Source organism: Anomaloglossus baeobatrachus, chromosome 2, assembly GCF_048569485.1.
Source record: "Anomaloglossus baeobatrachus isolate aAnoBae1 chromosome 2, aAnoBae1.hap1, whole genome shotgun sequence".
In the NCBI taxonomy this organism is placed as follows: domain Eukaryota; kingdom Metazoa; phylum Chordata; class Amphibia; order Anura; family Aromobatidae; genus Anomaloglossus; species Anomaloglossus baeobatrachus.
The window spans coordinates 72,429,467-72,454,933 of NC_134354.1; the positions used below are offsets into that span (position 1 = coordinate 72,429,467).

The following is a 25,467-nucleotide window of genomic DNA, read 5'->3' on the forward strand; positions in this document are numbered from 1 at the left end:
GGCTGGTGTTGGTGGCAGCCTGGATGTTAGACCCTCCGCATGCAGGGCCAGACCCCAGAGGATAGATGAGGAGGATGGGTGCAGAAAGAAGGTAGACCACAGGGGTTGCAGTGTAACTGGTTCCTTTACTCACAGTGAGATGGAAACTGGTCACCCAAGGAAGACTGGTCTTGACCACTGGTCCCCTTGGACCCAGTGCCGGTTTAGTGACCTGGTGGCTTCTTTCCCCTGCACCTGTCTTTGGTTGGTGGGTCCCCGTGGCTTGAAGCGTCTGAGGTCCCCTTCTCGTAGTCTCTCATCGGTAGTCCGTATGACGGTAGCATGAACCCTGTGGGGTCGGAGTCTCTGGTCCTGTTCCCCGGTTCTCCCATTGCGACCGAGTCCGGAACTTCAAGGTCAGTGAGGTCCTTGATGGTCCCCTCACTGTGCAGATTTTATCAGGTCTGCCTGGAGTTTCTGCCAGACCTAGAATTCTGTACCTAGTTGCTGCTATGGTTCCAGGAGCACTCCACCGGCAACCAAACACCTGGGCCCTCAGGTCACCGTCACACTCCTGTCAGTGCTTCCTCTCACCTCCTCTGTCAATTACTAACTACTGTCTGACTATCTGCCCCTCCCACCTGGTCGTCTAGTGGACTGTCTCAGCTCCACCTCCAGGTGGCCATCCATTAGGTCCAACCCCAGTCTAGCACCAGTCTTGGGGAAAGACAGGATTAACTGGAATGTTTTTGTTATCGGCACTGATCTTCTGGGTCTCTGGGGGTAGGCTCTGCATCCTGGTGGGGATGCAGTACCTTGTTGCTGCCTGATGGCTTCAGGGGTGCTACATTTTCACCCCTATCGCCGACGCTCCCATTTGTCTTAGGCTGTTTGTAAAGTGCCGGATCGCTCCAGGTGTTTCATGGAGCAAGTTGGAGGAAATAATTCAATACAAGTCTATGAGAGCCTCATTCTGGCTCTCAGATTTGTATTGAGAGATTGTAAATGTAACTTCTAACTTCTGGGTAGTCAGAATCTGTGATAACAAGATGGCCCTGTGGGATCGGAGCGGTGTCGATAAAAGTTGCAGATGCCACAGGGGGAGTATAAGAGTAGATTCAGTGTCCTGGGAAAATTAAACAAAAAAAAAAAAAAAAAAAAACACCACACATAGTGCTTTAAATATTAGATGAAGCTGTGAGTGAGGAGCATGACATATAATCCTATATCTGGAGATGTGCCATGAAAAGAGACTTCAGGTTGGACTATACTATTACTTTAGGCACAAGTCCACAAAAGAAAAAAAAAAAAAAAAAGAAGGGGGGAGGGGGGGGTATTGCATCTCCTACAATCTGCTCCCCAGCCTCCTGAATGCCTAGTTGCCAATGGAGGGGTGAGGGCACGTTCAGAGCAGCACTTGCAAGCTCAATACCAAATAGCTTGGAAGCACTGCACTTCTTCCTTCAGACAGCAGTGGTGGCAATGGCAGGTAACCTGGGCAACTATTGGGTACCCAAAAGAATAAAAAAATCTTTTTGTTCTTGCAAATAGAAAGGATCTTCAATAAAAAGTTACATTGTAAAGCGGCTGGTTTTTGGAAACACTCTGCATCTTTACCCATTCAAGTTAATTACACAGCCTCTTTAAAAGGTGGATCTGTCACCAGATTTCATAATAGAAACTGGGGATCTACAATTGGGTGTGGGTGTGTGTTTGGGGGGGGGAGAGGGGGGGGGGGGGTAATAATTTCTTCCAAAGTGTTAGAATCATATTAAGCATGTGTTACAAAAAAATAAAGGGCATTACATACTGTCCTCGACACTAAGAAGGGTCATTAAACAGTTTGCTTTGATTGTCTAATACCAAAATTCATAAAGAGCACAAGTTCATGTATTGTGGAATCAGCTACGTGCTGGTGTCTTCCATGTGCAATGTCTTTCATTTATGCCACTTAAAGGAAACCACACATCAGGATTTTCATGTATAAGGTGCAGCCAGTGCAGTACTGGCACTATCAGGCGCAGGCTGTACATACCATTAGTGGGCAGCTCGGGTGTTTAGGAAGTGAAATCCAACTTTATAAAGCTTGAAAAATCAAGCACTTTTTGATTGACGTGTGCACCTCTCTCCTAATGTCCGGGCGGGTTATGCACGTGTATCCCCGCCGCCTGTTCCTCCCTCTCTCTGGTTGTATTCAAATTTCTCTCTTCAGAAACATGGCGCCGGAGTTGGCACCTGCGCATAGCGCTTATCTCCGGCGCCATGTTTCTGAAGCCCGCAGTAGCCAGTATTACCTGCAGCTACGATATCGTGCCGCCACAGGACACCGTGACCGGGTCTTGCAGCACTGCCATCACGGGGTCATGTGAGTCCTTTGTGAACTTATCTCACCTGACCCCCGATGTCGCTGGCAGGCTGCTGTCGGCTTTTTCATGTGGCGTCCCGGTGTCCTAGGTGGCTGCTGTGCTGGCACGGTGTCCTGGGGCGGCACGATATCGAGCATATTTAGCCCATGCGGCGGCCGGATGGAACGTTGCCTGGCACGTTTTTTTGTGCGGCGAAAAAAACACATTGCGCCGGATCCGGCGCAATGCGGCACAATTTACAATGCAAGCCTATGGACGCCGGATGCGGTTTTTTGAACTGCGCATACTCAGTCTCAAGCCGCATCCGTCAAAAAACAGACGGGTCGCATGGGAAAACTTATGCAACGGAACCATTTTTATCGACGCATCCGTTGCATAGGTTTTTGAGCCGGATTGAGCCGCACTGCAAAAACCGGATGTGTGAAAGCAGCCTTACAGAAGAGTTTGCAATTTTTATACTATATATTTTCATACAACAATTTTTATACAAAGTTTTATACTAACTACATGGACAGGCAAGGTCATGACGTCATCAATGACGTCATGACATACATGTACATTTCTAGAAATTATAGAATTAATACACAGTGCATTTTAAGACCTACTTCATCACTGAATAACCGTGTCAGGTCAGTAGTCACTAATTTCATTATCAGTCACTGCTTCCTCACTCATTGTCACAATGCCTTTCTTGACATGGTCCATATACCCGTGAACAGGTAAGTTTGTGTCTTTTGCAAGTGCACCGAAGTGTACTACAACCACGAGAACTATTGCAGTGAATTATTTTCAGGAGTGTTTCTGGCGCGGGTGAAGTATCCATCATCACTGGAACTAGACTGTTGTTCTGCAATTCCCATCCATTCAGTAGTGTCCATTGCCTCACCATTGTCCATCCAAAGCATCACTTGGAGGTGACTTCGAAGGGCATGATACTTCGTTGCAGAGGAGGTCGGTGGCAGTCATTCAGGTGTAACAAAGATTTTGGCTAAACCAACTTTTTTGCAGAGAGTCGAATACCTCATTGCAGACAGCTTGTCTCCAGGTTTGCCCCCGAACAATGCCACCATGGCTTTACACCCAGCGTCTGCAATCTCAGCTATGTTTTTCATAGGTTTGGAAAACATTTTAGCACAGCTATTTAAAACAGTCTCCCTTTGAAACCTTGTGTAGACCGAGTTTTTTTCCGATTCCAAAAACCGCGGAAGTGGTATCGCAACCTGTGAATGCATGCAGGAACAGAAGACTGCTGCAGACATGGTTTCCCAGGAACTTCTTCATAACCTTAATGTCGTATACTGTTGCAGGACTCTCTTTATCCGAGTAGAAATAAAGCTTGTTGCCATCGCTGGTTGACGCGTGATGAAGTAACAACACCAAAAGATCTGTATCTTCGCCAATGAGACTAGTACTTTTGTTGGATGACTGACACTGCTGCCTTAACCTCTATATCTGCATCCCCCTCTGATTGCATTACGTGGCAACCTCTGTCATTCATGCGCTGTGAAACGAGATTGATAAGAGACTGTTTGTTCTCCACATTCGAAAGGAAGTCCTCCTTTTTCCCGACAAATTTCGTTCCTTCAGCAATGTTCACTTTGTTACTTGCTCGATTTGTTTCGCCGTCGCTGATGGGTAATGTCCTTAGTGTTTGGTCCTCCAATGTAACCATCAAATACTATTGTAGCCTTACCATAGTGCTTTACTGTGAAAGATGCATAGTCTTCAGCGATTGAATAATATGTCTTTCCTTCTGACCATTTCAGTCGATGGAGAAGAGAACCTCCGTCAAGAACATAATGTTCCACTTCTGGTTCATCCTTGAGTACTGAACTCTACTTTTATAGCAGCCATCAGTTGTGCTTTGTTTGGTTTTCGTAAGATGTTTTGCCTCAAAGAGGGATGGTGGGTATGGTGAAAGTTCATAGGCCATCACCTCATCAAGGGAAAGATCAGCAGTTTGAGACACCACAAGAAACCTTTGGAACAAAAGAGCGGAGTCTATTGTTTTGTCCTTAGCAAAGTTGCCTTGCCTCACTGGATGCCAGGGTCTTTGCTTTCATTGACCGCTTGTACTTAACTGAAAACAGTGATTGCCCCTCCATTGTTGCCACTATTTCTCTGCCAATGATGAACAGGTTATGGACATTCACATCCTTATTTGCATTGACACCGGTGATAATGTTGCGAAGAGACACTTCATCAGAGAAAGGTGAAAAGGTCTCGAGTTTATCTGCAATTTTCTCCAGGTCTTTACTATCTCTTCTCGTCCTTGACGTTAAATAAATAAATCAATTGTTAAATAATAAATATAATAATAGTAGTAATTATAAAAGACATATGATAAAGGCGAGTCGCCTTTAAAATTTTACAGCTTTGGCGGCCATATTCTTTGACGTCATATTTGGACCCTTTGTGGTAAGAATATCTTGGTAAACTTTTAGTATGTTTTTCCCTACATGTAATAGAACCAAAAAAAAAAAAACCAAAAAACAATAAAACACTTTCTTGGAATTTGTTCAGGGTAAAGGGTTTGGGTTTTTTTTCGTATTTTGACTGGACTAATACCGATTTCTTCCGGCCAGCTGAGAATCCTGAGATGCAGTGCAATGAAACGCATCGATGCGTTCCACTGTCAGGTCCTCCATGCGTACCACTGCACTGCGTCCCACCTTTCCCTGCTAGTCAGAGGCAATCACTATTGTGCCGGATGTGGTGTGTGTGTGTGTGTGTGTGTGTGTGTGTGTGTGTGTGTGTGTGTGTTGGCCAGAAGCGGGGAGCTTACCAGCAGCGGCTGCTACACAATGAGTAGAACTTTGCTTTTCTGCGCCTTTGACCACTGACATCCGGCTAGCACTGGAGCTTAGAGCAGCTGATCGGTGAGTGCCAGGAGTTGGACCCCTATGACTTACCCTAAGAATACGTCGTCATCAATATTAGATGACTGCACAACACTCGTAACATCATGGGAGTGAAAGTAATATCAGTTTTTTGAGTCCCTTGGTAAAAGCTACAGCAAATATAACAAAAAAAAAAAGTTACACCTCCAGACTGACGTGACATAATGACTTGCTTCCAGCGTTGTAATTACCCTATGATCCTCTACATTGCAGCAGTGATCAGTTATAGAGCTGACGGGAGTCCTGCATCTTACCTCCTCTGGAAGTCCTTCTTGTACGGCCGGAGATAAGGGTCCTGATCAAGCAGCTTGTGCAGCCCAGGAACGACCACAACTTCAGCGTCATCCACATTGTCCTCCATCTCCGCGCTATTAATGCTGCAACAGTCAGAGACACAGAGGAGACTATTTTAGGAGACTTCAATGGGAATTACTGAGCGAAGCAGACGCACAGCACTGTGATGTCAATGACCCCTCACCCTCCAGTCACAGCCGGTTACTAAGTGCAGTCCGTGACCTCTATGTTCACTGCCAGGACACACGTCCCAGCAAAGAGGGTGGAACAATAAGCTTACACCAGCAACTCATCCCCGTGTCCCCACTATATACAGTGCACTGTCATTAAGGTATATATACGTTGAGCGTCAACTGAGGGGTCTGTGATCCAATGTTTAGACTCCTATTTTACTTATATGGAACCTGTCATCTGATTCCTGCTGCATAAACTGCAGGCTGTGTGAACTGTACAGTATGAACAACACATCACACACACACACACACACTATAGATCTGGCCAGGGGTAGAGAACCAGTGCCGGGAAAAGCTGGACCAGACCCCCGGGCACTTTCCGTTTTTGTTTTTTGCTCCCCTTCTTCCGAGAGCCATAACTTTTTTATTTTTCCGTCAATCTTGACATATGAGGGCTTGTTTTTTGCGTGACAAGTTGTACTTTTAAATTAAAGCATAAGTTTTACCATATGGTGTACTGGAAAACAGCAAAAAAATTCCAAGTGTGGAAAAACTGCAAAAAAAGTGCAATGGCACAATAGTTTTTGGGATGTTTTATTCACAGTGTTCAATATATGGTAAAACTGATGTGTCAGTGGGATGCCTGAGGTCGGTGTGAGTTTGTAGACACCAAACATGTTTACTTGTATCTAAGGGGTTAAAAAAAAATTCACAAGCTTGTCCAATAGAAGTGGCGCACGTTTTGCGCCATTTTCCGAAACCCGTAGCGTTCTCATTTTTCGGGATCTATGGCTCAGTGACAGCTTATTTTTTGCGTCTCGAGCTGTCGTTTCTAATGGTACCATTTTTGCGCAGATGCTACGTTTTGATCGCCTGTTATTGCATTTTGCGCAAAACTTGCGGCGACCCAAAAACGTAATTTTGGCATTTTTTTCGCCACTACGCCGTTTACCAGATTAATTGATTTTATATTTTGATAGATCGGGCATTTCTGAACGCAGCGATACCAAATGTGTGTATATTTATTTATTTTTTAACCCTTTAATTTTCAATGGGGTGAAAGGGGGGTGATTTGAACTTAGGTTTTTTTTTTTTTTTTTTTTTAAAACTTTTTTTTTTTATTTTACTAGTCCCCCTAGGGGGCTATAGCGATCAGCAATCCGATCGCTCTTCCCTATCTGCTGATCACAGCTACAAAGCTGTAAACAGTAGATACGGTCACTTCCATTTTCACTCGGCCTGGAGGCCAGTGAAGCAGGAAGTGACTCGATATAGCTGCAGGCGTCATCACATGACCCTGTGCTACCATGTCAACTACCGAAAGTCACGTGATCACTCACGTGAGTTCCGGTGGGGGCAGCGGTAAGTAAAAATCGTGACCGCACGTATATACACATCTCGCTGCCAGACTTTGGCAGCGAGATGTAAGGGGTTAATGTTACGGATGGAAAGCGATTCCACTCATAACATGCAGGCACACGTCAGCTGTTGAAAACAGCTGATATGGGCGCCGATCGCCGCATCCTGCCTGCGGCAGGGGGCGGGGCTTAACGGCACACGCTCCATGATGGAAACATCCGTCAAAGGTCGTGACGGAGTTAAAAACCGGAGCTTAAATGAAAAACGACCGCTCCCGGGGTGAGAAAAAAAAAAACAAAAAAAAAAAAAAAACAAACATAAATTAACAATATCACCCAACAAAACAATCACTGATCTTGGGGAGACCAGCCAAAGAAAACACGCCAGCAAAGGAGCTCAACACAGTGAAATCCTAGGTGCATTGCCCCCTGGGAAGTATGCAAATCAAAAAAGATCTATGGAGCCTCTGTTACGAGTCTCGACACAGAAAGTAGCCAGATATCCCTCCGGGAAGGACCTAGCCAAGAAGTAGCTCTTTTTATAGAGTATTTTTTTTTTTTTGACCCTTTCCCAACATGGCTAATTTCTGTTATTTTCCTCACTTTCTCCCCAGAGGCATAGCTTAATTTTTCTGTTAATATGAGGGCTTGTTTTTTTTGTATTTTTGAATGACCCCACTCTTATTACCCCATAGAGTACTGGAAAACAGGTAGAAAACTTCCAGGTCTGGTAAAATTGTAAGTAAAAAAAAAAGTTCAATTCTGAAAATGTTTTAAAGAATTGTTTTTACAGTATAACCTATGTGGTAACAATGACCTTGACAGGGCAATATTATTCTCATCACTATGATTACATTGATACCAAACCTGTTCATTTTTTGATTATTAATTATTTTAGTGCTGAAAAGAAAAAAAAAAAAAATTATGGTGTTAAATTGGGTCAATTATTTTTATATTATGAGAGGTCAGACTCTCCTGTACTAGGCAATAACACATTTTTTTATTAATATTAATTATTATTATTATTATTATTATTATTATTATTATTATTATTATTATTATTATTATTAGGAGAAGCCGTCCCCTCCAGATGCTTGTACTGCGCTCGTCTGCTCTCTTGTGCAGTATACAGATATATCACGGCACTGCTACCCATAGTATACAATCATGGTGTCCTCTGGCGCCTGGCTATAGGGGAGCTCTGTAATGACCGGTAGAAGTCTTCAGTAGACCTCCTCTTGTTATAGTAACCCATCGGCAAGGGCACACAATGATCACATATAATGGCGCACCCCCTTGCCAGAACGCTGTTAGTGCCACTGTCACAGTTAGACAGCAGCATTTAATAGGTTAATAATGGCAGTGGGAGCTCCCCGCCACCGGCAGTTGTTGCAGGCAGGTCGCGGTTGTAAGAGTACAGTTCCACTTGCGTATTAATTGTGCGAGCCTCGCATTGGTATCACCCAGCGCAGCTACACACTCTCCAACAGGAGTGGGTGGGCTGCATGTATTTCTATGCAGCTGAGTCGCTCCTGTCCGGAGACCGGTATGCTGTGCTGGGTGACACCGATGTGAGACTCGCTCGAGTCATACGCAAGTGGAACCATACCCTAACACTCAGCCTTTACCTGCTGTGTATGGGGCGAGCTAACCCCGTTATTTGGTTGACAGGTGCAAAAGTATTGGGATATGTGGGTTTGGACTTGCTATGTATTCCCGCCCCTGTCTGCCTGCCTAGCCCTCCTCTCCCTGTCATACATGTTCGTGCGCAGGCGCTGAATTATCATTTGGAAATATTACATAAAAGTCTTCACTAAGATGGTGCAGGAATGGGTGTCTGCACATAGTTCTCTGATCCCTAAAGCCAGTAATGAACTATCCATCTCTCCCTCCATCCTCCCCACCCATCTTACCTTCCCCTCAGACATTTTCCTCAATATTACACCCAGTGTCTCCAGATACACACGTCCATCTCATGGCCTCTCCTGCTCCCACTTACTAACACTCTCACTGCTTCTCCTCACTGCTGGGGATATTGCTCCAAATCCTGGTCCTCCTCACCACATCCCTATTGTCACTTCAAACCCTCTTCAACAACCTAACACAAATTTCCGCAACCTCGCAAACCTCATACCCATTCACCCAGCCCCCGCTCCCCCAGTCCCACTAACAGGAGCTCTATGGAACGCTCGCTCTGTCTGCAACAAACTATCCTACATTCATGATCTGTTCATCACTAATAAACTCTCCTTCCTCGCCATCACAGAAACCTGGCTCACCCCCTCTGACACTGCCTCTCCTGCTGCACTTTCTTATGGTGGTCTCCAACTCTCTCACACCCCCCGCCCCAGTAACAAGCATGGTGGAGGAGTTGGTTTGCTCCTGTCCGACCAATGCTCCTTTACACCAATTCCTCTACCACCCTCTGTTACTCTCCCCTCTTTTGAGGTGCACTCCGTACGCATCTACGCCCCCTCCAACCTTCAGCTGGCTGTCATTTACCGCCCTCCAGGGCCAGCCACTGCCTTTTTTGACCATTTCACCACCTGGCTACTACACTTCCTTTCCACCGACATCCCCACCATCATTATGGGTGATTTCAATATCCCCATTGACACTTCCCACTCATCTGTCTCCAAACTTCTAACACTCGCTTCCTCCTTCAGCCTCACCCAATGGTCTTCTGCAGCTACTCACAAAGATGGCCACACGCTGGACCTCATCTTCACTCGCCTCTGTTCCCTATCTAACCTCTCTAACTCACCTCTCCCCCTGTCTGACCACAACCTACTCACATTCTCTTCCCTCTCTTCTCCAAGTATGCAACCCCCCCTCCACAAATTTTCATACCCTCACAGAAATATCAAACACATTGATTTACACGCCCTTTCTCAGTCCCTTCTCCCCCTCACAGACATTGCATTTCTACATGATGAAGATGCCGCTGCAACTTTATACAACACTACAATCTCTGCAGCTCTCGAATCAGCTGCCCCCCTCACACACACCAAAACCCGCACAATCAACAGGCAACCCTGGCACACAAGGCAGACTAAAGAACTTAGACGGGCTTCCAGAATTGCTGAGCGCAGATGGAAGAGGTCTCATTCCACTGAACACTTCATTGCATATAAAGAGTCCCTCACCACTTTCAAGTCCACACTCACTGCTGCAAAACAAACCTACTTCTCATCCCTCATATCTTCTTTCTCTCACAACCCTAAACAGCTATTCAACACTTTCAATTCTCTCCTCCGTCCTCCGGCACCACCTCCCTCTCCTCTCATCTCAGCTGAAGACTTTGCCTCTTTCTTCAAGCGGAAGATTGACAACATCAGAGCAAGCTTTGGCCCACAATCACCACAGCCCCTCATCATAGCTACTCATCCCTCTTCCTCCAAATCCAGCTTCTCCACCATGACAGAAAACAATCTCTCCACTCTACTCTCAAGATCACATCTAACCACCTGTGCACTGGACCCGCTCCCATCGCACCTCATCCCCAACATCACCGCAGTCCTCATCCCAGCCCTAACCCATCTCTTCAACCTATCACTAGCAAGTGGTGTATTCCCTTCATGCTTTAAACATGCCTCTATTACACCCATCCTCAAAAAGCCCTCCCTTGACCCATCCTCTGTGTCAAACTATCGCCCCATATCCCTTCTCCCCTATGCCTCAAAACTACTGGAACAGCATGTCCATCTTGAATTGTCCTCATACCTCTCCTCCAGCTCCCTCTTTGACCGGCTTCAATCTGGCTTCCGACCACATCATTCTACCGAAACTGCCCTAACCAAAGTCACCAATGATCTACTAACCGCCAAAGCCAAGCGACACTACTCTATCCTCCTCCTCCTGGACCTGTCCTCTGCCTTCGACACAGTAGACCATTCCCTCCTACTACAGATTCTCTCATCTCTGGCCATCACAGACTTGGCCCTATCTTGGATCTCCTCATACCTAACCGACCGAACTTTCAGCGTCTCCCATTCTCACACCACTTCCTCAGCTCGCCCCCTATCTGTCGGTGTCCCTCAAGGCTCAGTTCTTGGACCCCTGCTGTTCTCCATCTATACCTTCGGCTTGGGACAGCTCATAGAGTCCCACGGCTTCCAGTATCATCTCTATGCCGATGACACACAGATCTACCTCTCTGGACCTGACATTACCTCTCTACTAACCAAAATACCACAATGTCTGTCTGCTATTTCATCCTTCTTCTCTGCACGATTCCTAAAACTTAACATGGACAAAACAGAGTTTATTGTCTTTCCTCCTCCTCACTCACCTCCTCCAACAAGCCTTTCCATCAAACTTGATGGTTGCTCACTCACCCCAGTCTCACAAGCTCGTTGCCTTGGAGTAACCCTCGACTCTGCTCTATCCTTCAAGCCACACATCCAAGCCCTCTTCAACTCATGCCGATTACAACTCAAAAATATCTCCCGGATCCGTGCTTTCCTTAACCAAGAATCTTCAAAAACATTAGTGCATGCCCTCATCATCTCCCGCCTCGACTACTGCAACCTCCTGCTCTCTGGCCTCCCTTCCAACACTCTTGCACCCCTCCAATCTATCCTAAACTCTGCAGCCCGCTTAATCCACCTCTCCCCTCGCTACTCCCCAGCCTCGCCACTCTGCCAATCCCTTCACTGGCTTCCCATCGCCCAACGACTCCAGTTCAAAACATTAACCATGACATACAAAGCCATGCACAACCTGTCTCCTCCCTACATCTGTGACCTAGTCTCCCAGTACCTACCTGCACGCAACCTTAGATCCTCACAAGATCTCCTTCTCTGCTCCTCTCTTATTTCCTCTTCCCACAATCGTGTACAAGATTTCTCCCGTGCATCCCCCATACTCTGGAACGCTCTACCTCAGCACATCAGACTCTCCACTACCGTGGAAAGCTTCAAGAGGAACCTCAAGACCCACCTCTTCCAACAAGCCTACAACCTACAATAGCCCTCAGCCCAGTAGACCACTGCGCAACCAGCTCTGTCCTCACCTATTGTACCATCACCCATTCCCTGTAGACTGTGAGCCCTCGCGGGCAGGGTCCTCTCTCCTCCTATACCAGTCTGTCTTGTACTGTTAATGATTGTTGTACATATACCCTCTTTCACTTGTAAAGCGCCATGGAATAAATGGCGCTATAATAATAAATAATAATAATAATAATCGTTCTTTCTCCGGCGTGATCTTTGTGAACACCGTCTTCTTTTAGCGGACTGCTGTGTGCGCTGTGCGAGGGTGGTGCATGCGCCCTCATCCTCTGCTCTCGTTTTGACCAAGAGAGCGTGTGTGGTCACAGCAGAACTGCAGACCACCCACAAAATCAGCTCACCGCACACCACACCCAGGAGAACACGAGCCGCATGCTTCATAGGAGACCGGTGAGCTGATTTTATGGGCGGTCTTCAGTTCTGTTGCGACAGGAGAGGATGCGAAGACGCATGCGCTGAAAGATGACACTGTTCACAAAGATGGTACCAGAGAAAGCGCTATGCGGAGGCGCTGACTCCGTTAGTCAAGACTTTTGTGCAATACTTCCAAACGATAGTGAAAAGGCGCTGGAATAAATGTGTATGACAGAAACAGGGGGAGGAAGACCAGGCAGGGGCGGGAATAGATAGCAAGACCTGACCCACCTATTCCCTTCCTGTTGCATCTGTCAATCAAAAAGCAGTGCATTGCTGGAACTTTACTTGAACATATTTCTGAAATAAAACCTCCAATCTCAGAACAATAGCTATGCTTACATTCACCATCCTAGCTCCAGTATAGCACTGGCTTTACTTTATATATGAAGATCCTGATGGTTGGTTCCCTTTAATTCCTAAATCACACATTCTGATGACAACCAATAATTACCAAATGTAACCTAAACCCACAATTGTCATCTATATAGTATTTATACATCTGCAGGGAATATCATTTACAGCTGCCTGCAATAAGAGCAATGTATCTGTAAAAATCTGTTGCTGAACGTCTGGTCTGTCTTCGTGCACTCAGACTTGATTAGGAGACTCTCCTCAGAGATGAAGAAGAGACCAGCACGAGCGTCAGATCAGTGTGGAAAAAAAGAAAAAAAAAATCAGAGGGTAGAACATGGGTCTGTGTGCGGTCGCAGTTTTCCATTGACAGGACTTAACTGAATACACAGATGCCTGAACGCAGCCGTAAAGGGAAGACAGCAGCAGGTCTGTTCCTACTAAACCATCTCCAGCGCCCAAAGCTGAGGGGACGACCGGGCAGGCCCCCAGGGATGCCACCACCGGGCAGGGGCCCCCAGGGACGCCACCACCGGGCAGGGCACCCCAGGGACGCCACCACCGGGCAGGGCACCCCAGGGACGCCACCACCGGGCAGGGCACCCCAGGGACGCCACCACCGGGCAGGGCACCCCAGGGACGCCACCACCGGGCAGGGCACCCCAGGGACAAACATCAGATATAAGGATAAGAAGAGGTCGCCATCAATACAAAGTCACAATGGCAACTTGCACTCCAAGTTCTGCAAAATCGGCTCGTCCTGTGCACTGAGGTTGCAGTTTGTTTTTTTTTTTTACTTTTTTTTGTTGAGTTCTCAAAGAAGAAAAGAAAATCTCCAATGAAAACTTTTTTTTAAGATTTTCTACTCAAAGAGAAAAAGCAAAAGAAGCCGCACACAGAACACTCCCTGGTGCTGCTCAGGTCAGTAAATAATCAATGCACTTTTTTTCTGTATGGATCCAGCCTGTGATATTCCACACAGAAGCAACAACACAGAAGTAATGACGCTGCATGGACACAGAGCACGGGAAACACTGGGGGGGTGCACGGAGGTTACAGAGCACGGGGGGACACTGGAGGGGGGTGCACGGAGGTTACAGAGCACGGGGGGACACTGGAGGGGGGGTGCACGGAGGTTACAGAGCACAGGGGAGGGACACTGGAGGGGGGGTGCACGGAGGTTACAGAGCACAGGGGGGACACTGGACAGGGGGGGTGCACAGAGCTTACAGAGCACGGGGGGGGGGGGGACACTGGAGGGGAGGTTGAGGGAGGGGAGGTTGCACGGAGGTTACAGAGCACGGGGGACACTGGACGGGGGGGTGCACGGAAGTTAGGGTACTTTCACACCTCCGGTTTTTCTTCTGCGGCACAATCCGGCACTTTGCAGGAAAATCGCAACCGGTCTTTTTTGCTGCCGGTTGCGATTTTCCTGCATAGACTTTAATTAGTGCCGCATTGTGCCGCATGGCCTTGCGTTCCATCCGGTTTTTGCCGCATGCGGCAGATTTAGCCGATGCGGCGGCCGGATGGAACGTTGCCTGGCACGTTTTTTCGTGCGGCAAAAAAAACCGCATCGCGCCGCATTCGGCCGATGCGGCGCATCTCTCAATGCATGCCTATGGCGGCCGGATGCTGCGCGATGCGGCAAATACCGCATCCGGCCGCCGCATGCGGTTTTTGCCACAGTAGCATGCCGCAAGCGGCAAAAAACGGGCGGGCCGCATGGGAAAAACTTAGGCTACTTTCACACATCCGGTTTGAGCCCTGCGGCTCAATCCGGCTGTGAAAACTATGCAACGGATGCGGTGAAAACACCGCATCCTTTGCATCAGTTTTTACATGCGGCCGGTCCGGTTTTTTCCGGTTGCGGCATGCTACTGAGCATGCGCAGTGGAAAATACCGCATGCGGCGACCGGATGCGGTTTTTTCCGCATCGCGCCGCATCCGGCCTCCATAGGGATGCATTGAAAAATGCGCCGCAGCGGCCGGATGCGGCGCGATGCGGTGTTTTTTGCCGGAGCAAAAAACGTTGCAGGGTACGTTCGATCCGGCCGCCGCATCGGCTAAATCTGCCGCATGCGGCAAAAACCGGACCGAACGCAAGCCCCTACGCAAGTACCCTTATGCAAAGGATGCGGTGTTTTCACCGCATCCGTTGCATAGCTTCCACAGCCGGATTGAGCCGCAGGGCTCAAGCCGGATGTGTGAAAGTAGCCTAAGGGTACTTTCACACATCCGGATTTTTGCTCTGCGGCACAATACGGCGTTCTGCAGAAAAACCGCAACCGGCTTTTGTAACGCCGATTGCGGTTTTTTTTGCATTGACTTACATTAGTGCCGCATTGTGCCGTAGGGGCTTGCGTTCGGTCCGGTTTTTGCCGCATGCGGCAGATTTAGCCGATGCGGCGGCCGGATCGAACGTACCCTGCAACGTTTTTTGCTCCGGCAAAAAACACCGCATCGCGCCGCATCCGGCCGCTGCGGCGCATTTTTCAATGCATCCCTATGGAGGTATTTTCCACTGCGCATGCTCAGTAGCATGCCGCAACCGGAAAAAAACGGACCGGCCGCATGTAAAAACGTATGCAAAGGATGCGGTGTTTTCACCGCATCCGTTGCATAGTTTTCACAGCCGGATTGAGCCGCAGGGCTCAAACCGGATGTGTGAAAGTAGCCTTACAGAGCACGGGGGGTCACTGGAGGGGGGTGCACGGAGGTTACAGAGCACGGGGGGAACACTGGAGGGGGGTGCACGGAGGTTACAGAGCACGGGGGAACACTGGAGGGGGGGTGCACGGAGGTTACAGAGCACGGGGGGGGGGGGACACTGGAGAGGGGGTGCACGGAAGTTACAGAGCACGGGGGGACACTGGAGGGGGAGGTGCACGGAGGTTACAGAGCACGGGGGGGGGGGGGACACTGGACGGGGGGGTGCACGGAGGTTACAGAGCACGGGGGGGGGGGGGGACACACTGGACGGGGGGGTGCACGGAGGTTACAGAGCACGGGGGGGGGGGGGACACTGGAGAGGGGGTGCACGGAAGTTACAGAGCACGGGGGGACACTGGAGGGGGGGGTGCACGGAGGTTACAGAGCACGGGGGGGGGGGGGGGGACACTGGACGGGGGGGTGCACGGAGGTTACAGAGCACGGGGGGGGGGGGGGGGGGACACTGGACGGGGGGGTGCACGGAGGTTATCTGGATACTGAGCACACAAGGTACCAAATGTAAACATGATCCCAGAATGAATCAGGAGGGGGCGGGGTGCGCTGTCTCTCTCACTCTCTCCTTATATATCATACGTGTGCGTATATAACGTGTGTGTCTGCAGCTCTATGTGTGTACAGTGAGACTACAGCGCTGCAGTCCGGTGCTCGCCGCCTCCTCACCCGGGCTCCATCTTGTCCTCCTGGCTGTCACTGTCCCTGTCACACACGCGCCGCTCCTGCCTCCCACCTGCTCTCCTCCGTCTTCTGTACCATTCACTTCCTGGTTCTGAGGCCACGTGATGAGTTTTTAGCCAATCAGCGTGCAGCGTTGCAGACAAGCCCGTGTGCCGCCGGGTGACCGCACCGAACACAGCTCCCTCCTCCGCCTCCCCTCTGACCTCCCCGGGCACAGCTCCCTCCTCCGCCTCCCCTCTGACCTCCCCGGGCACAGCTCCCTCCTCCGCCTCCCCTCTGACCTCCCCGGGCACAGCTCCCTCCTCCGCCTCCCCTCTGACCTCCCCGGGCACAGCTCTCTCCTCCGCCTCCCCTCTGACCTCCCCGGGCACAGCTCCCTCCTCCGCCTCCCCTCTGACCTCCCCGGGCACAGCGCTCTCCTTCGCCTCCCCTCTGACCTCCCCGGGCACAGCGCTCTCCTTCGCCTCCCCTCTGACCTCCCCTGGCACAGCGCTCTCCTCCGCCTCCCCTCTGACCTCCCCGGGCACAGCGCTCTCCTCCGCCTCCCCTCTGACCTCCCCTGGCACAGCGCTCTCCTCCGCCTCCCCTCTGACCTCCCCGGGCACAGCGCTCTCCTTCGTCTCCCCTCTGACCTCCCCGGGCACAGCGCTCTCCTTCGTCTCCCCTCTGACCTCCCCGGGCACAGCGCTCTCCTTCGTCTCCCCTCTGACCTCCCCGGGCACAGCGCTCTCCTCCGCCTCCCCTCTGACCTCCCCGGGCACAGCGCTCTCCTTCGTCTCCCCTCTGACCTCCCCGGGCACAGCGCTCTCCTTCGTCTCCCCTCTGACCTCCCCGGGCACAGCACTCTCCTCCGCCTCCCCTGGCACAGCGCTCTCCTCCGCCTCCCCTCTTACCTCCCCGGGCACAGCTCTCTCCTCCGCCTCCCCTCTGACCTCCCCGGGCACAGCGCTCTACTCCGCCTCCCCTCTGACCTCCCCGGGCACAGCTCCCTCCTCCGCCTCCCCTCTGACCTCCCCGGGCACAGGTCCCTCCTCCGCCTCCCCTCTGACCTCCCCGGGCACAGGTCCCTCCTCCGCCTCCCCTCTGACCTCCCCGGGCACAGCTCCCTCCTCCGCCTCCCCTCTGACCTCGCCGGGCACAGCTCCCTCCTCCGCCTCCCCTCTGACCTCGCCGGGCTCAGCTCCCTCCTCGGGCTCAGCTCCCTCCTCCGCCTCCCCTCTGACCTCCCTGGGCACAGCTCCCTCCTCCGCCTCCCCTCTGACCTCCCCGGGCACAGCGCTCTCCTCCGCCTCCCCGGGCACAGCTCCCTCCTCCCCGGGCACAGCTTCTTCCTCCGCCTGACCTCCCCGGGCACAGCTCCCTCCTCCACCTCCCCTCTGATCTCCCCGGGCACAGCTCCCGCCTCCCCTCTGACCTCCCCGGGCACAGCGCTCTCCTCCGCCTCCCCGGGCACAGCTCCCTCCTCCCCGGGCACAGCTTCTTCCTCCGCCTCCCTGAGCACAGCTCCCGCCTCCCCTCTGACCTCCCCGGGCACAGCGCTCTCCTCCGCCTCCCCTCTGACCTCCCCGGGCACAGCTCCCTCCTCCCCGGGCACAGCTTCTTCCTCCGCCTCCCTGAGCACAGCTCCCGCCTCCCCTCTGACCTCCCCGGGCACAGCGCTCTCCTCCGCCTCCCCGGGCACAGCTCCCTCCTCCCCGGGCACAGCTTCTTCCTCCGCCTCCCTGAGCACAGCTCCCGCCTCCCCTCTGACCTCCCCGGGCACAGCGCTCTCCTCCGCGTCCCCGGGCACAGCTCCCTCCTCCCCGGGCACAGCTTCTTCCTCCGCCTCCCTGAGCACAGCTCCCGCCTCCCCTCTGACCTCCCCGGGCACAGCGCTCTCCTCCGCCTCCCCGGGCACAGCTCCCTCCTCCCCGGGCACAGCTTCCTCCTCCGCCTCCCTGAGCACAGCTCCCGCCTCCCCTCTGACCTCCCCGGGCACAGCGCTCTCCTCCGCGTCCCCGGGCACAGCTCCCTCCTCCCCGGGCACAGCTTCTTCCTCCGCCTCCCTGAGCACAGCTCCCGCCTCCCCTCTGACCTCCCCGGGCACAGCGCTTTCCTCCGCCTCCCCGGGCACAGCTCCCTCCTCCCCGGGCACAGCTTCTTCCTCCGCCTCCCCTCTGACCTCCCCGGGCACAGCGCTTTCCTCCGCCTCCCCGGGCACAGCTCCCTCCTCCCTGGGCACAGCTTCTTCCTCCGCCTCCCCTCTGACCTCCCCGGGCACAGCTCTCTCCTCCGCCTCCCCTCTGACCTCCCCGGGCACAGCTTCTTCCTCCGCCTCCCCTCTGACCTCCCCGGGCACAGCTCCCTCCTCCCCGGGCACAGCTTCTTCCTCCGCGGCCTCTGTGGCTGCATTGCTGATCATCCTATCTGGAGCCACCTTTACAAATGTCAGGTGTCACTGATTTGAAGCCACTCACTTGCTGTGAGGATCTTGCAGATTTGCCCCCTGTGCGTTTTTGCTTTCAGCTTGCAAAGTCAGTGAGAATCTTGAAGTGTGCGCACGTTCATGTTTTTCCTTGCAGGTTTGTTTGCAGAAATAATAGGAGTCTATGGAAAATGGATCCATTAAATGATTTCAATTTAGCCATCCATTTTCCTTACATGTGTAAAGGACCCCCTTTTTTTTCTTGCTTACTGGATCGAAATCTAATGTTAAATAAACGGATTCTGCGAAAATCTATTTTTTTTTTTAAAACATAAAAAAAGTTGTGTTTTCACGTCTTTTTTTGCCAACGGATGACTACTGGACATGTGAACACAGCCTAAGGCCCCTTTCACACATCAGTTTTGTGCCATCAAAATCCATTTTCTCGATTGTGTCAAAATCGATGCAACGGACCCGACGAGAGAGAGAGACGGAATCCGTCATTTGACTGATGACGACGGATCCTGTGCCCATAGGCTCTCATTCTACAAAATGACGGACAGCGATGGATCAGTTTTTTCCGAAGTACACAGAAAAACGTTACTATGGACGTCATCTCCGTCCGACGGATAAGCATTTTTTGGCAGATCCGTTGTATGACGGATGAAACGTGAGGCCATCCGTCACAATCCGTCCCTAATAAAAGTCGATGCGAAAAAAAAACGGATCCAGCGGCATTAGTCACCCACAGGGGTCTACTAACATGATATTCAATTCAGCTTCACTAGTGGTGCTGCGCGTACCTCTGTTCGCTGTGATTGCGCTTCTGAATGCCTGCCATTTCTGGTCATGCGCAGTACACCTCTCTGAAGCCAGGACACGTACACCCGGCTTCATACTGCACATGACCGGAAGTGCCTGGCATTCAGAAGTGTGGTCACAGCAAACACAGGTACGCGCAGCACCACTGATGATGCTGAATTGTATAGTATGTTAGTACGCCCCTGTGGGCGTGCTAACAAGCTAAGAGGGCGGACTAGTCGGGGGATACAACGCCCTTGGGACTAATTCCCGCACTCATTAGCATAAGATGAAAGATCTTTATAATTACTTTTTCTAAAGATGTCTTTATCTATGCTCGTGGTCCTGAATGCATATTGCACCTGACAGGTTCACTTTAAAGGGAACTTGTCAACAAGTTTTTTTTTTTTTTTGTACCAAAAAAACAAAATAATAATAATAATAATAATTTATTCATTTATATAGCACTGTTAATTCCACAGCGCTTTACATACAATTGCAACACTGTCCCCATTGGGGCTCACAATCTAGGTTCCCTGAGAGTATAGTGGGCTTTACACGCTACGATATTTCTAGCAATTGCTAGCGCTATCGTATGCAAAAGCACCCGCCCCCGTCGCACATGCGATATCGTGTGATCGCTGCCACAGTGAACATTATCGTTACGGCAGCGTCACATGCACTTACCTGGTCGGCGTCGTCGCTGTGACTGACGAACAATCCCTCCCTCAAGGGGGAAGTGCGTTCGGCGTCACGGCAACGTCACTAAGCGGCCGGCCAATCAATGCGGAGGGGCGTAGATGAGCGGGACGAAGATCCCTCCCACCTCCTTCCTTCCTCATTGCACGCGGGACGCAGGTAAGAGATGTTCCTCGCTCCTGCGGTGTCACACACAGCATTGTGTGCTGCCGCAGGAACAAGGAACATCTATAAACAACCATTAACAATTTTTGGTTTTAAGTGGGCTTTACTTAGCTACGACATCGCTAGCAATATCGAGCGTGTAAGCACCCGCCCCCGTCATGCATGGGATATCGTGTGTCCACTGCCGCAGCGAACATTATCGCTACGGCAGCGTCACGTGCACTTACCTGGTCGGCGTCGTCGCTGTGACCGGCAAACTATCCCTCCCTCAAGGGGGAGGGACGTTCGGCATCACAGCGACGTCACTAAGCGGCCGACCAATCAAAGTGGAGGGGCGGAGATGAGCGAGATGTAACATCCCGCCCACCTCCTTCCTTCCGCATTGCCGGCCGGCGGCAGGTAAGGAGACATTCCTCGCTCCTGCGGTGTCACACACAGCGATGTGTGCTGCCGCAGGAGCGACGAACCACATCGATAATGAACCATTACTGATTTTTGGTTTTGGGACAACCTCTCCATGGTGAACGATTTTCCCCACTTTGGAGGACGTTTAAGGTCGCTGGTAAGTGTCACACGCTGCGATACCGTTAATGATGCCAGATGTGCGTCACTAACAACGTGACCCCGACGATAAAACATTTACGATATCGTAGCGTGTAAAGCCCCCTTATGTCTTTGGAGTGTGGGAGGAAATCCACGCAAACACGGGGAGAACATACAAACTCCTTGCAGATGTTGTCCTTGGTGGGATTTGAACCCAGGACCCCAGCGCTGCAAGACTGCAGTGCTAACCACTGAGCCACTGTGCCGCCCACGATCATCTATTGGTCACGAAGAATCAGATTAAATCTATACCTTCTTTTTTGTAATCCTTGCTTTCATTCCAAAATTATCCCTTATCCAATATGTCTGCAAATGAGTTGAAGGGCAGGGAACTCAGCCTTTCACTTCGAGCTTTCTATCATCTTTCCTCGCTTGCCTCTATCTCAAGGTCTCTGACTGACCGATTACTCTTGTAACCGGCCTCTTCCATCCAAAAATTTGCGTAAATCTGATCACTTCCCACACTGGTTGTCTTCTCAGAGGAGGGAGTGTATGCCAGACGCATAGTCCTGATCTAGCTACATTGAAAGAGAACCAACCAGCAGGTTTTTCACATATAAAGCACAGGCACTGCCATACTGGCGCTAGGGTGCGGATTAAAATGATACCTCCACTTTACAGCTTGGAGGCTTGATAGCAGAGAAATCCTTTATCAAAGCTGCAGGAATTATGTCATTGGTGTAACGGCTTGAGCATCAGGGCGGTAGTATATGGGTCGGGTCCTCTTCTGGAATGATTCCTCCTCCTGCCTTGCCTCCTTTTCTTTATTTAAATTTTGTGCCGCTATTGGCAATATTGGTGGAAGTGCACATTGCTAGTGTCACGTGGTCTTCAGTAAAATGGCACCGTAATCAGCGCATATGTCGCACCCCAGGGCTATGGGGTACTCGGTTCCAGGCCTGGTTTCACTGGGAAGTGTCACGGGTGTAATGGCCGGTGCCCGGTTCCGTGACCCTGGGGATCGCTTTTAAAAAGGCTGTATTTACAGGGAATATTAATAAAGTTTTTGTCGTGACACCACTTGCGGGTTGCGGCTATAGAGATAGAGCCGCCGCTGCACAGCCTTTCACTGCTGGGGCTGATGTTAATGGCAGCCTGGATGTTGTGGCCCTCCGAAAGTAGGGCCAGGCCCCAGGGGATAGATGATGGTGTGGATGTTTATGTCCATTGATAATACTGGTGCTCGGAAAGAAGGTAGACCACACAGGGGACTGCAGTGTAAATGGTCCTTTACTCACAGAGATGTTGCTAGCAACCCGATGGAGGCTGGTCCTCACCACTGGTCCCCTTAGTTTCAGTGTTGGTGTGATGACCTGGTGGCTTACTTCCCCTGCACCTGTCTCTGGTTGGTGGGTCCCCGTGATTTGGAGCATCTGGCGGTCCCCTCGTGGTAGTCTTTCAGTCTTAGTCCGTATGGCAGGCAGTTTGAACCCCGTTGGGTCAGTTCTCTGTTCCCGATCAAAGGTTCTCCCGTCACTGCTGTGCCCCGGACTTTACAGTCAGTGAGGTCCTGGATGGTCCTCTTACCATGCAGATTTTATCATGTCTGCCTGGAGCATTTTCCTAACCTAGGGCTATGTACCCCGTCGGCGCTATGGTTCCGAGAGTACTCCACCGGCAACCACACGCCTGAGCCTGACAGATCACTGCTACACTCTCCCATCAGTACTGTTACATCCGTCTCCTTTCACTTCCACTTACTGACTGTCTGACCCCTCCTCCCTGGTTGTCGTCCAGTGGACTGGACCGGTTCCACCCCTAGGTGGCCATCCATTGGATCAAACCCTAGCCCGTCACCAGTTTTTTTTTGGGGGGGACAGGGATTGTATGAATGTTTTGGTGTTACCGACACTGGTCTTCTGGGTCCCTGGGGGTAGGCCATGCATCTCTGACAGGATGCAGTTCCCTGTAGCTCCTGATGGCTCAGGGGCGCTACATTTGCACGTACCACCATCTCCAGCTCCATTTTATTGAAGACACTGTGGAGATAAATCTGAGCAGCATCGGCGCATGCACAGATTTAATTTTATCTTCAGTCATCTCCACAGTGTCCTCAGTAAAATGACTCTTGGGACGGCGGTACGCACATGCTCCAGTTATGCCACCATTTAACTGAAAACAATGTTACATTAGCTATGCGCACGTATCGGCAACAGGGGCGGTGGTGGCGTGAAATTTAAAAGGAGGCAAGGCAGGAGGAGGAATCATTCCAGTGGACCCGACCCATAAAGTCCCACCGCGATGCTCATATTACTGCACCAAAGAGCTGTCTGAAGTAGCAGCAGAGAGTCTGATTCCAGGCATGCACCACTTACGTGCTTGGCGTAGTTTTGATAGAATCCCTGTTTTGTCTGATGTAGCACAGCTAAGACTTCTGGGCTGGCAGTACTGGTAATACAGGAGGCATAGAGTGCGCTGGGCAGGTTTTCGGGGGGATGAGGCTAAATATTCATTCATTTAATTATCTGGTGCGCTCTCAATACTATCTTCGGTGGCACTCCTGATCTGAGAGTGACAGCGTGTATCTCTATGTAGCTGTCATTGACAGCTCAGTAGAGATACCGAGGATTGTGGGGAAATCCTTGGGGACTAATGACGCAGGCATCGGAGGCTGAAATATAAGACACCCCTAAAAATAAGCCCTAGCACATTTTTAAAGCAGAAAAGAATATAAGCCCCTGCTGATAAAACACTGATTGTACTGAAACTACAGTGCACAGCCTAGCAATTGACACATCTCTGGAATCAGGGCCTCAGTTCCTACTTTATGTTGCTATCAGATAATGGGAATATTTTTCGTACCTTAACTGAGAGCAGTAGGATGAAGGTAAATAGACCCTGAATCCAATTGTGTATAACTTAGCTTACTGGGTGCAGCACAAGCAAAGTTTTTAAATTTAGCAATGCAGCAGAGCTGAAACTGCTGTCCCGCCCATATCAGGCTCTGTATGTACATTTCTATAGACAGTAAGCTATTAATCACAATAATCACAAGAGGGGCGAAGTCAGACAACATGGCACAGCAATCATAATGTCCCAGGTATAAAACATTTAGTTTAAGTAAACAACACCACAAGTCTTGACAGGAGAGGCATCACTGAATTCCCTGTTTTAACCTTTACAGCATAGTGTCCTAAGATTACATAGCAAAACCCTGCTGACAGATTCCCTTTTAAATAGCAAAAACCTGGTGACAGATTTTCTTTAAGACAAGATTCTTCTGTCAATCAAGGGGCTTTGAACGGTGAACAGCGGGAAAAGCTTGAAAGAAGACATAGAGCTGTAAGGGCCTAGTCAACCCCCCTGCACTTGAACCTCATATACATAATGGTTGAATAAGGAATTACTTTGAATATAAGAATTAAAAAAAAAAAGTGTAGATGTATTCTGGATCACAGTGACCTAACATAGATGTGTTTGGTTACTGGCACAAAACCTGCTGATGGGTTCCCCTTAAAGGCTCATTCACATGACCGTTCCGTTTTTGCGGTCTACAAAACACGGTCCGTTTTTTTCAAAGATGCATCCGTGTGGCATCCGTTCCATTCCGTATACGGGCCGTGTGACATCCATGTGTCATCCGTGTGCCTTCCAGGTTTTTTTGCGGACCGCAAAACACGGAAGCAGCTAGATAGATAGAGAGACAGATAGGGGGATAGATAGATACAAATAGGAATAACGTTTGGAACACCATTCTAAGTCCGAACTGGGTGCAAAAACCTAAAAAAAATCACTATGGGGAGATAAGGTATGCACACCAGTGACTATGGAAGGGGATTGCATTGATCAATTCAGTAGCTAAATTTCTCTTGATTCATATGTTCATGGCAGTAATGCAGGTTCCATTTTTCACATATTCACTCTTGCATATAGCTATTGGATTTTTCAAGTCAGTATTCACACAGCAGTTTCTGCTATTCCATGTATTCCCCTTACATAGTCACTGGTGTGCATACCTTATCTCCCCATAGTGATGTTTTTTTAGGTTTTTGCACCCAGTTCGGACTTAGAATGGTGTTCCAAACGTTATTCCTATTTGAAAGGATTTTTTCGTTTGTGAACCCTCCCCAACCACACCTATTGCCAATCCATATCATACGCATAAATAGCCTGGGTCTCAGCTTCCCATACACGGTAAGTTTTTTAACTGCATGAGAGGACACACACAAGCTAGGGACCCCAACGTAGAGAAATACTTTGGCGTAGTGTTGGGGCTCTATTGCATTGATCAATTCAGTAGCTAAATTTCTCTTGATTCATATGTTCATGGCAGTAATGCAGATTCCATTTTTCACATTTTCACTCTTACATATAGCTATTGGATTTTTCAAGTCAGTATTCACACAGCAGTTTCTGCTATTTCATGTATTCCCCTTACATAGTCACTGGTGTGCATACCTTATCTCCCCATAGATAGATAGATACAGGGATAAATAGAGGAATGAATGAATGAATGAATGAACGGAGGGATAGCTAGAGGGATAGATAGATAATAGATGAGGAAGACATATAATGTCCCACTCCCCAGCATTTTGT

At 50.1% G+C, this 25,467-nt stretch overlaps 1 protein-coding gene across 1 annotated transcript in view; it reads right to left on the reverse strand.

Annotated features, from left to right (window-relative positions):
* The window catches only part of GBE1 (1,4-alpha-glucan branching enzyme 1), a 252,679-nt gene extending 236,340 nt beyond the window's left edge, over window positions 1-16,339 (reverse strand). The window contains exons 1-2 of the mRNA XM_075333081.1: window positions 16,245-16,339; window positions 5,500-5,622 (exon numbers count right to left, since the gene is read on the reverse strand). Coding sequence (XP_075189196.1) covers window positions 5,500-5,622; window positions 16,245-16,255 — 134 coding nt within the window. The 5' untranslated portion in view covers window positions 16,256-16,339. The remainder of the gene's footprint in view (window positions 1-5,499; window positions 5,623-16,244) is intronic.
* Window positions 16,340-25,467: the final 9,128 nt, after the last annotated feature.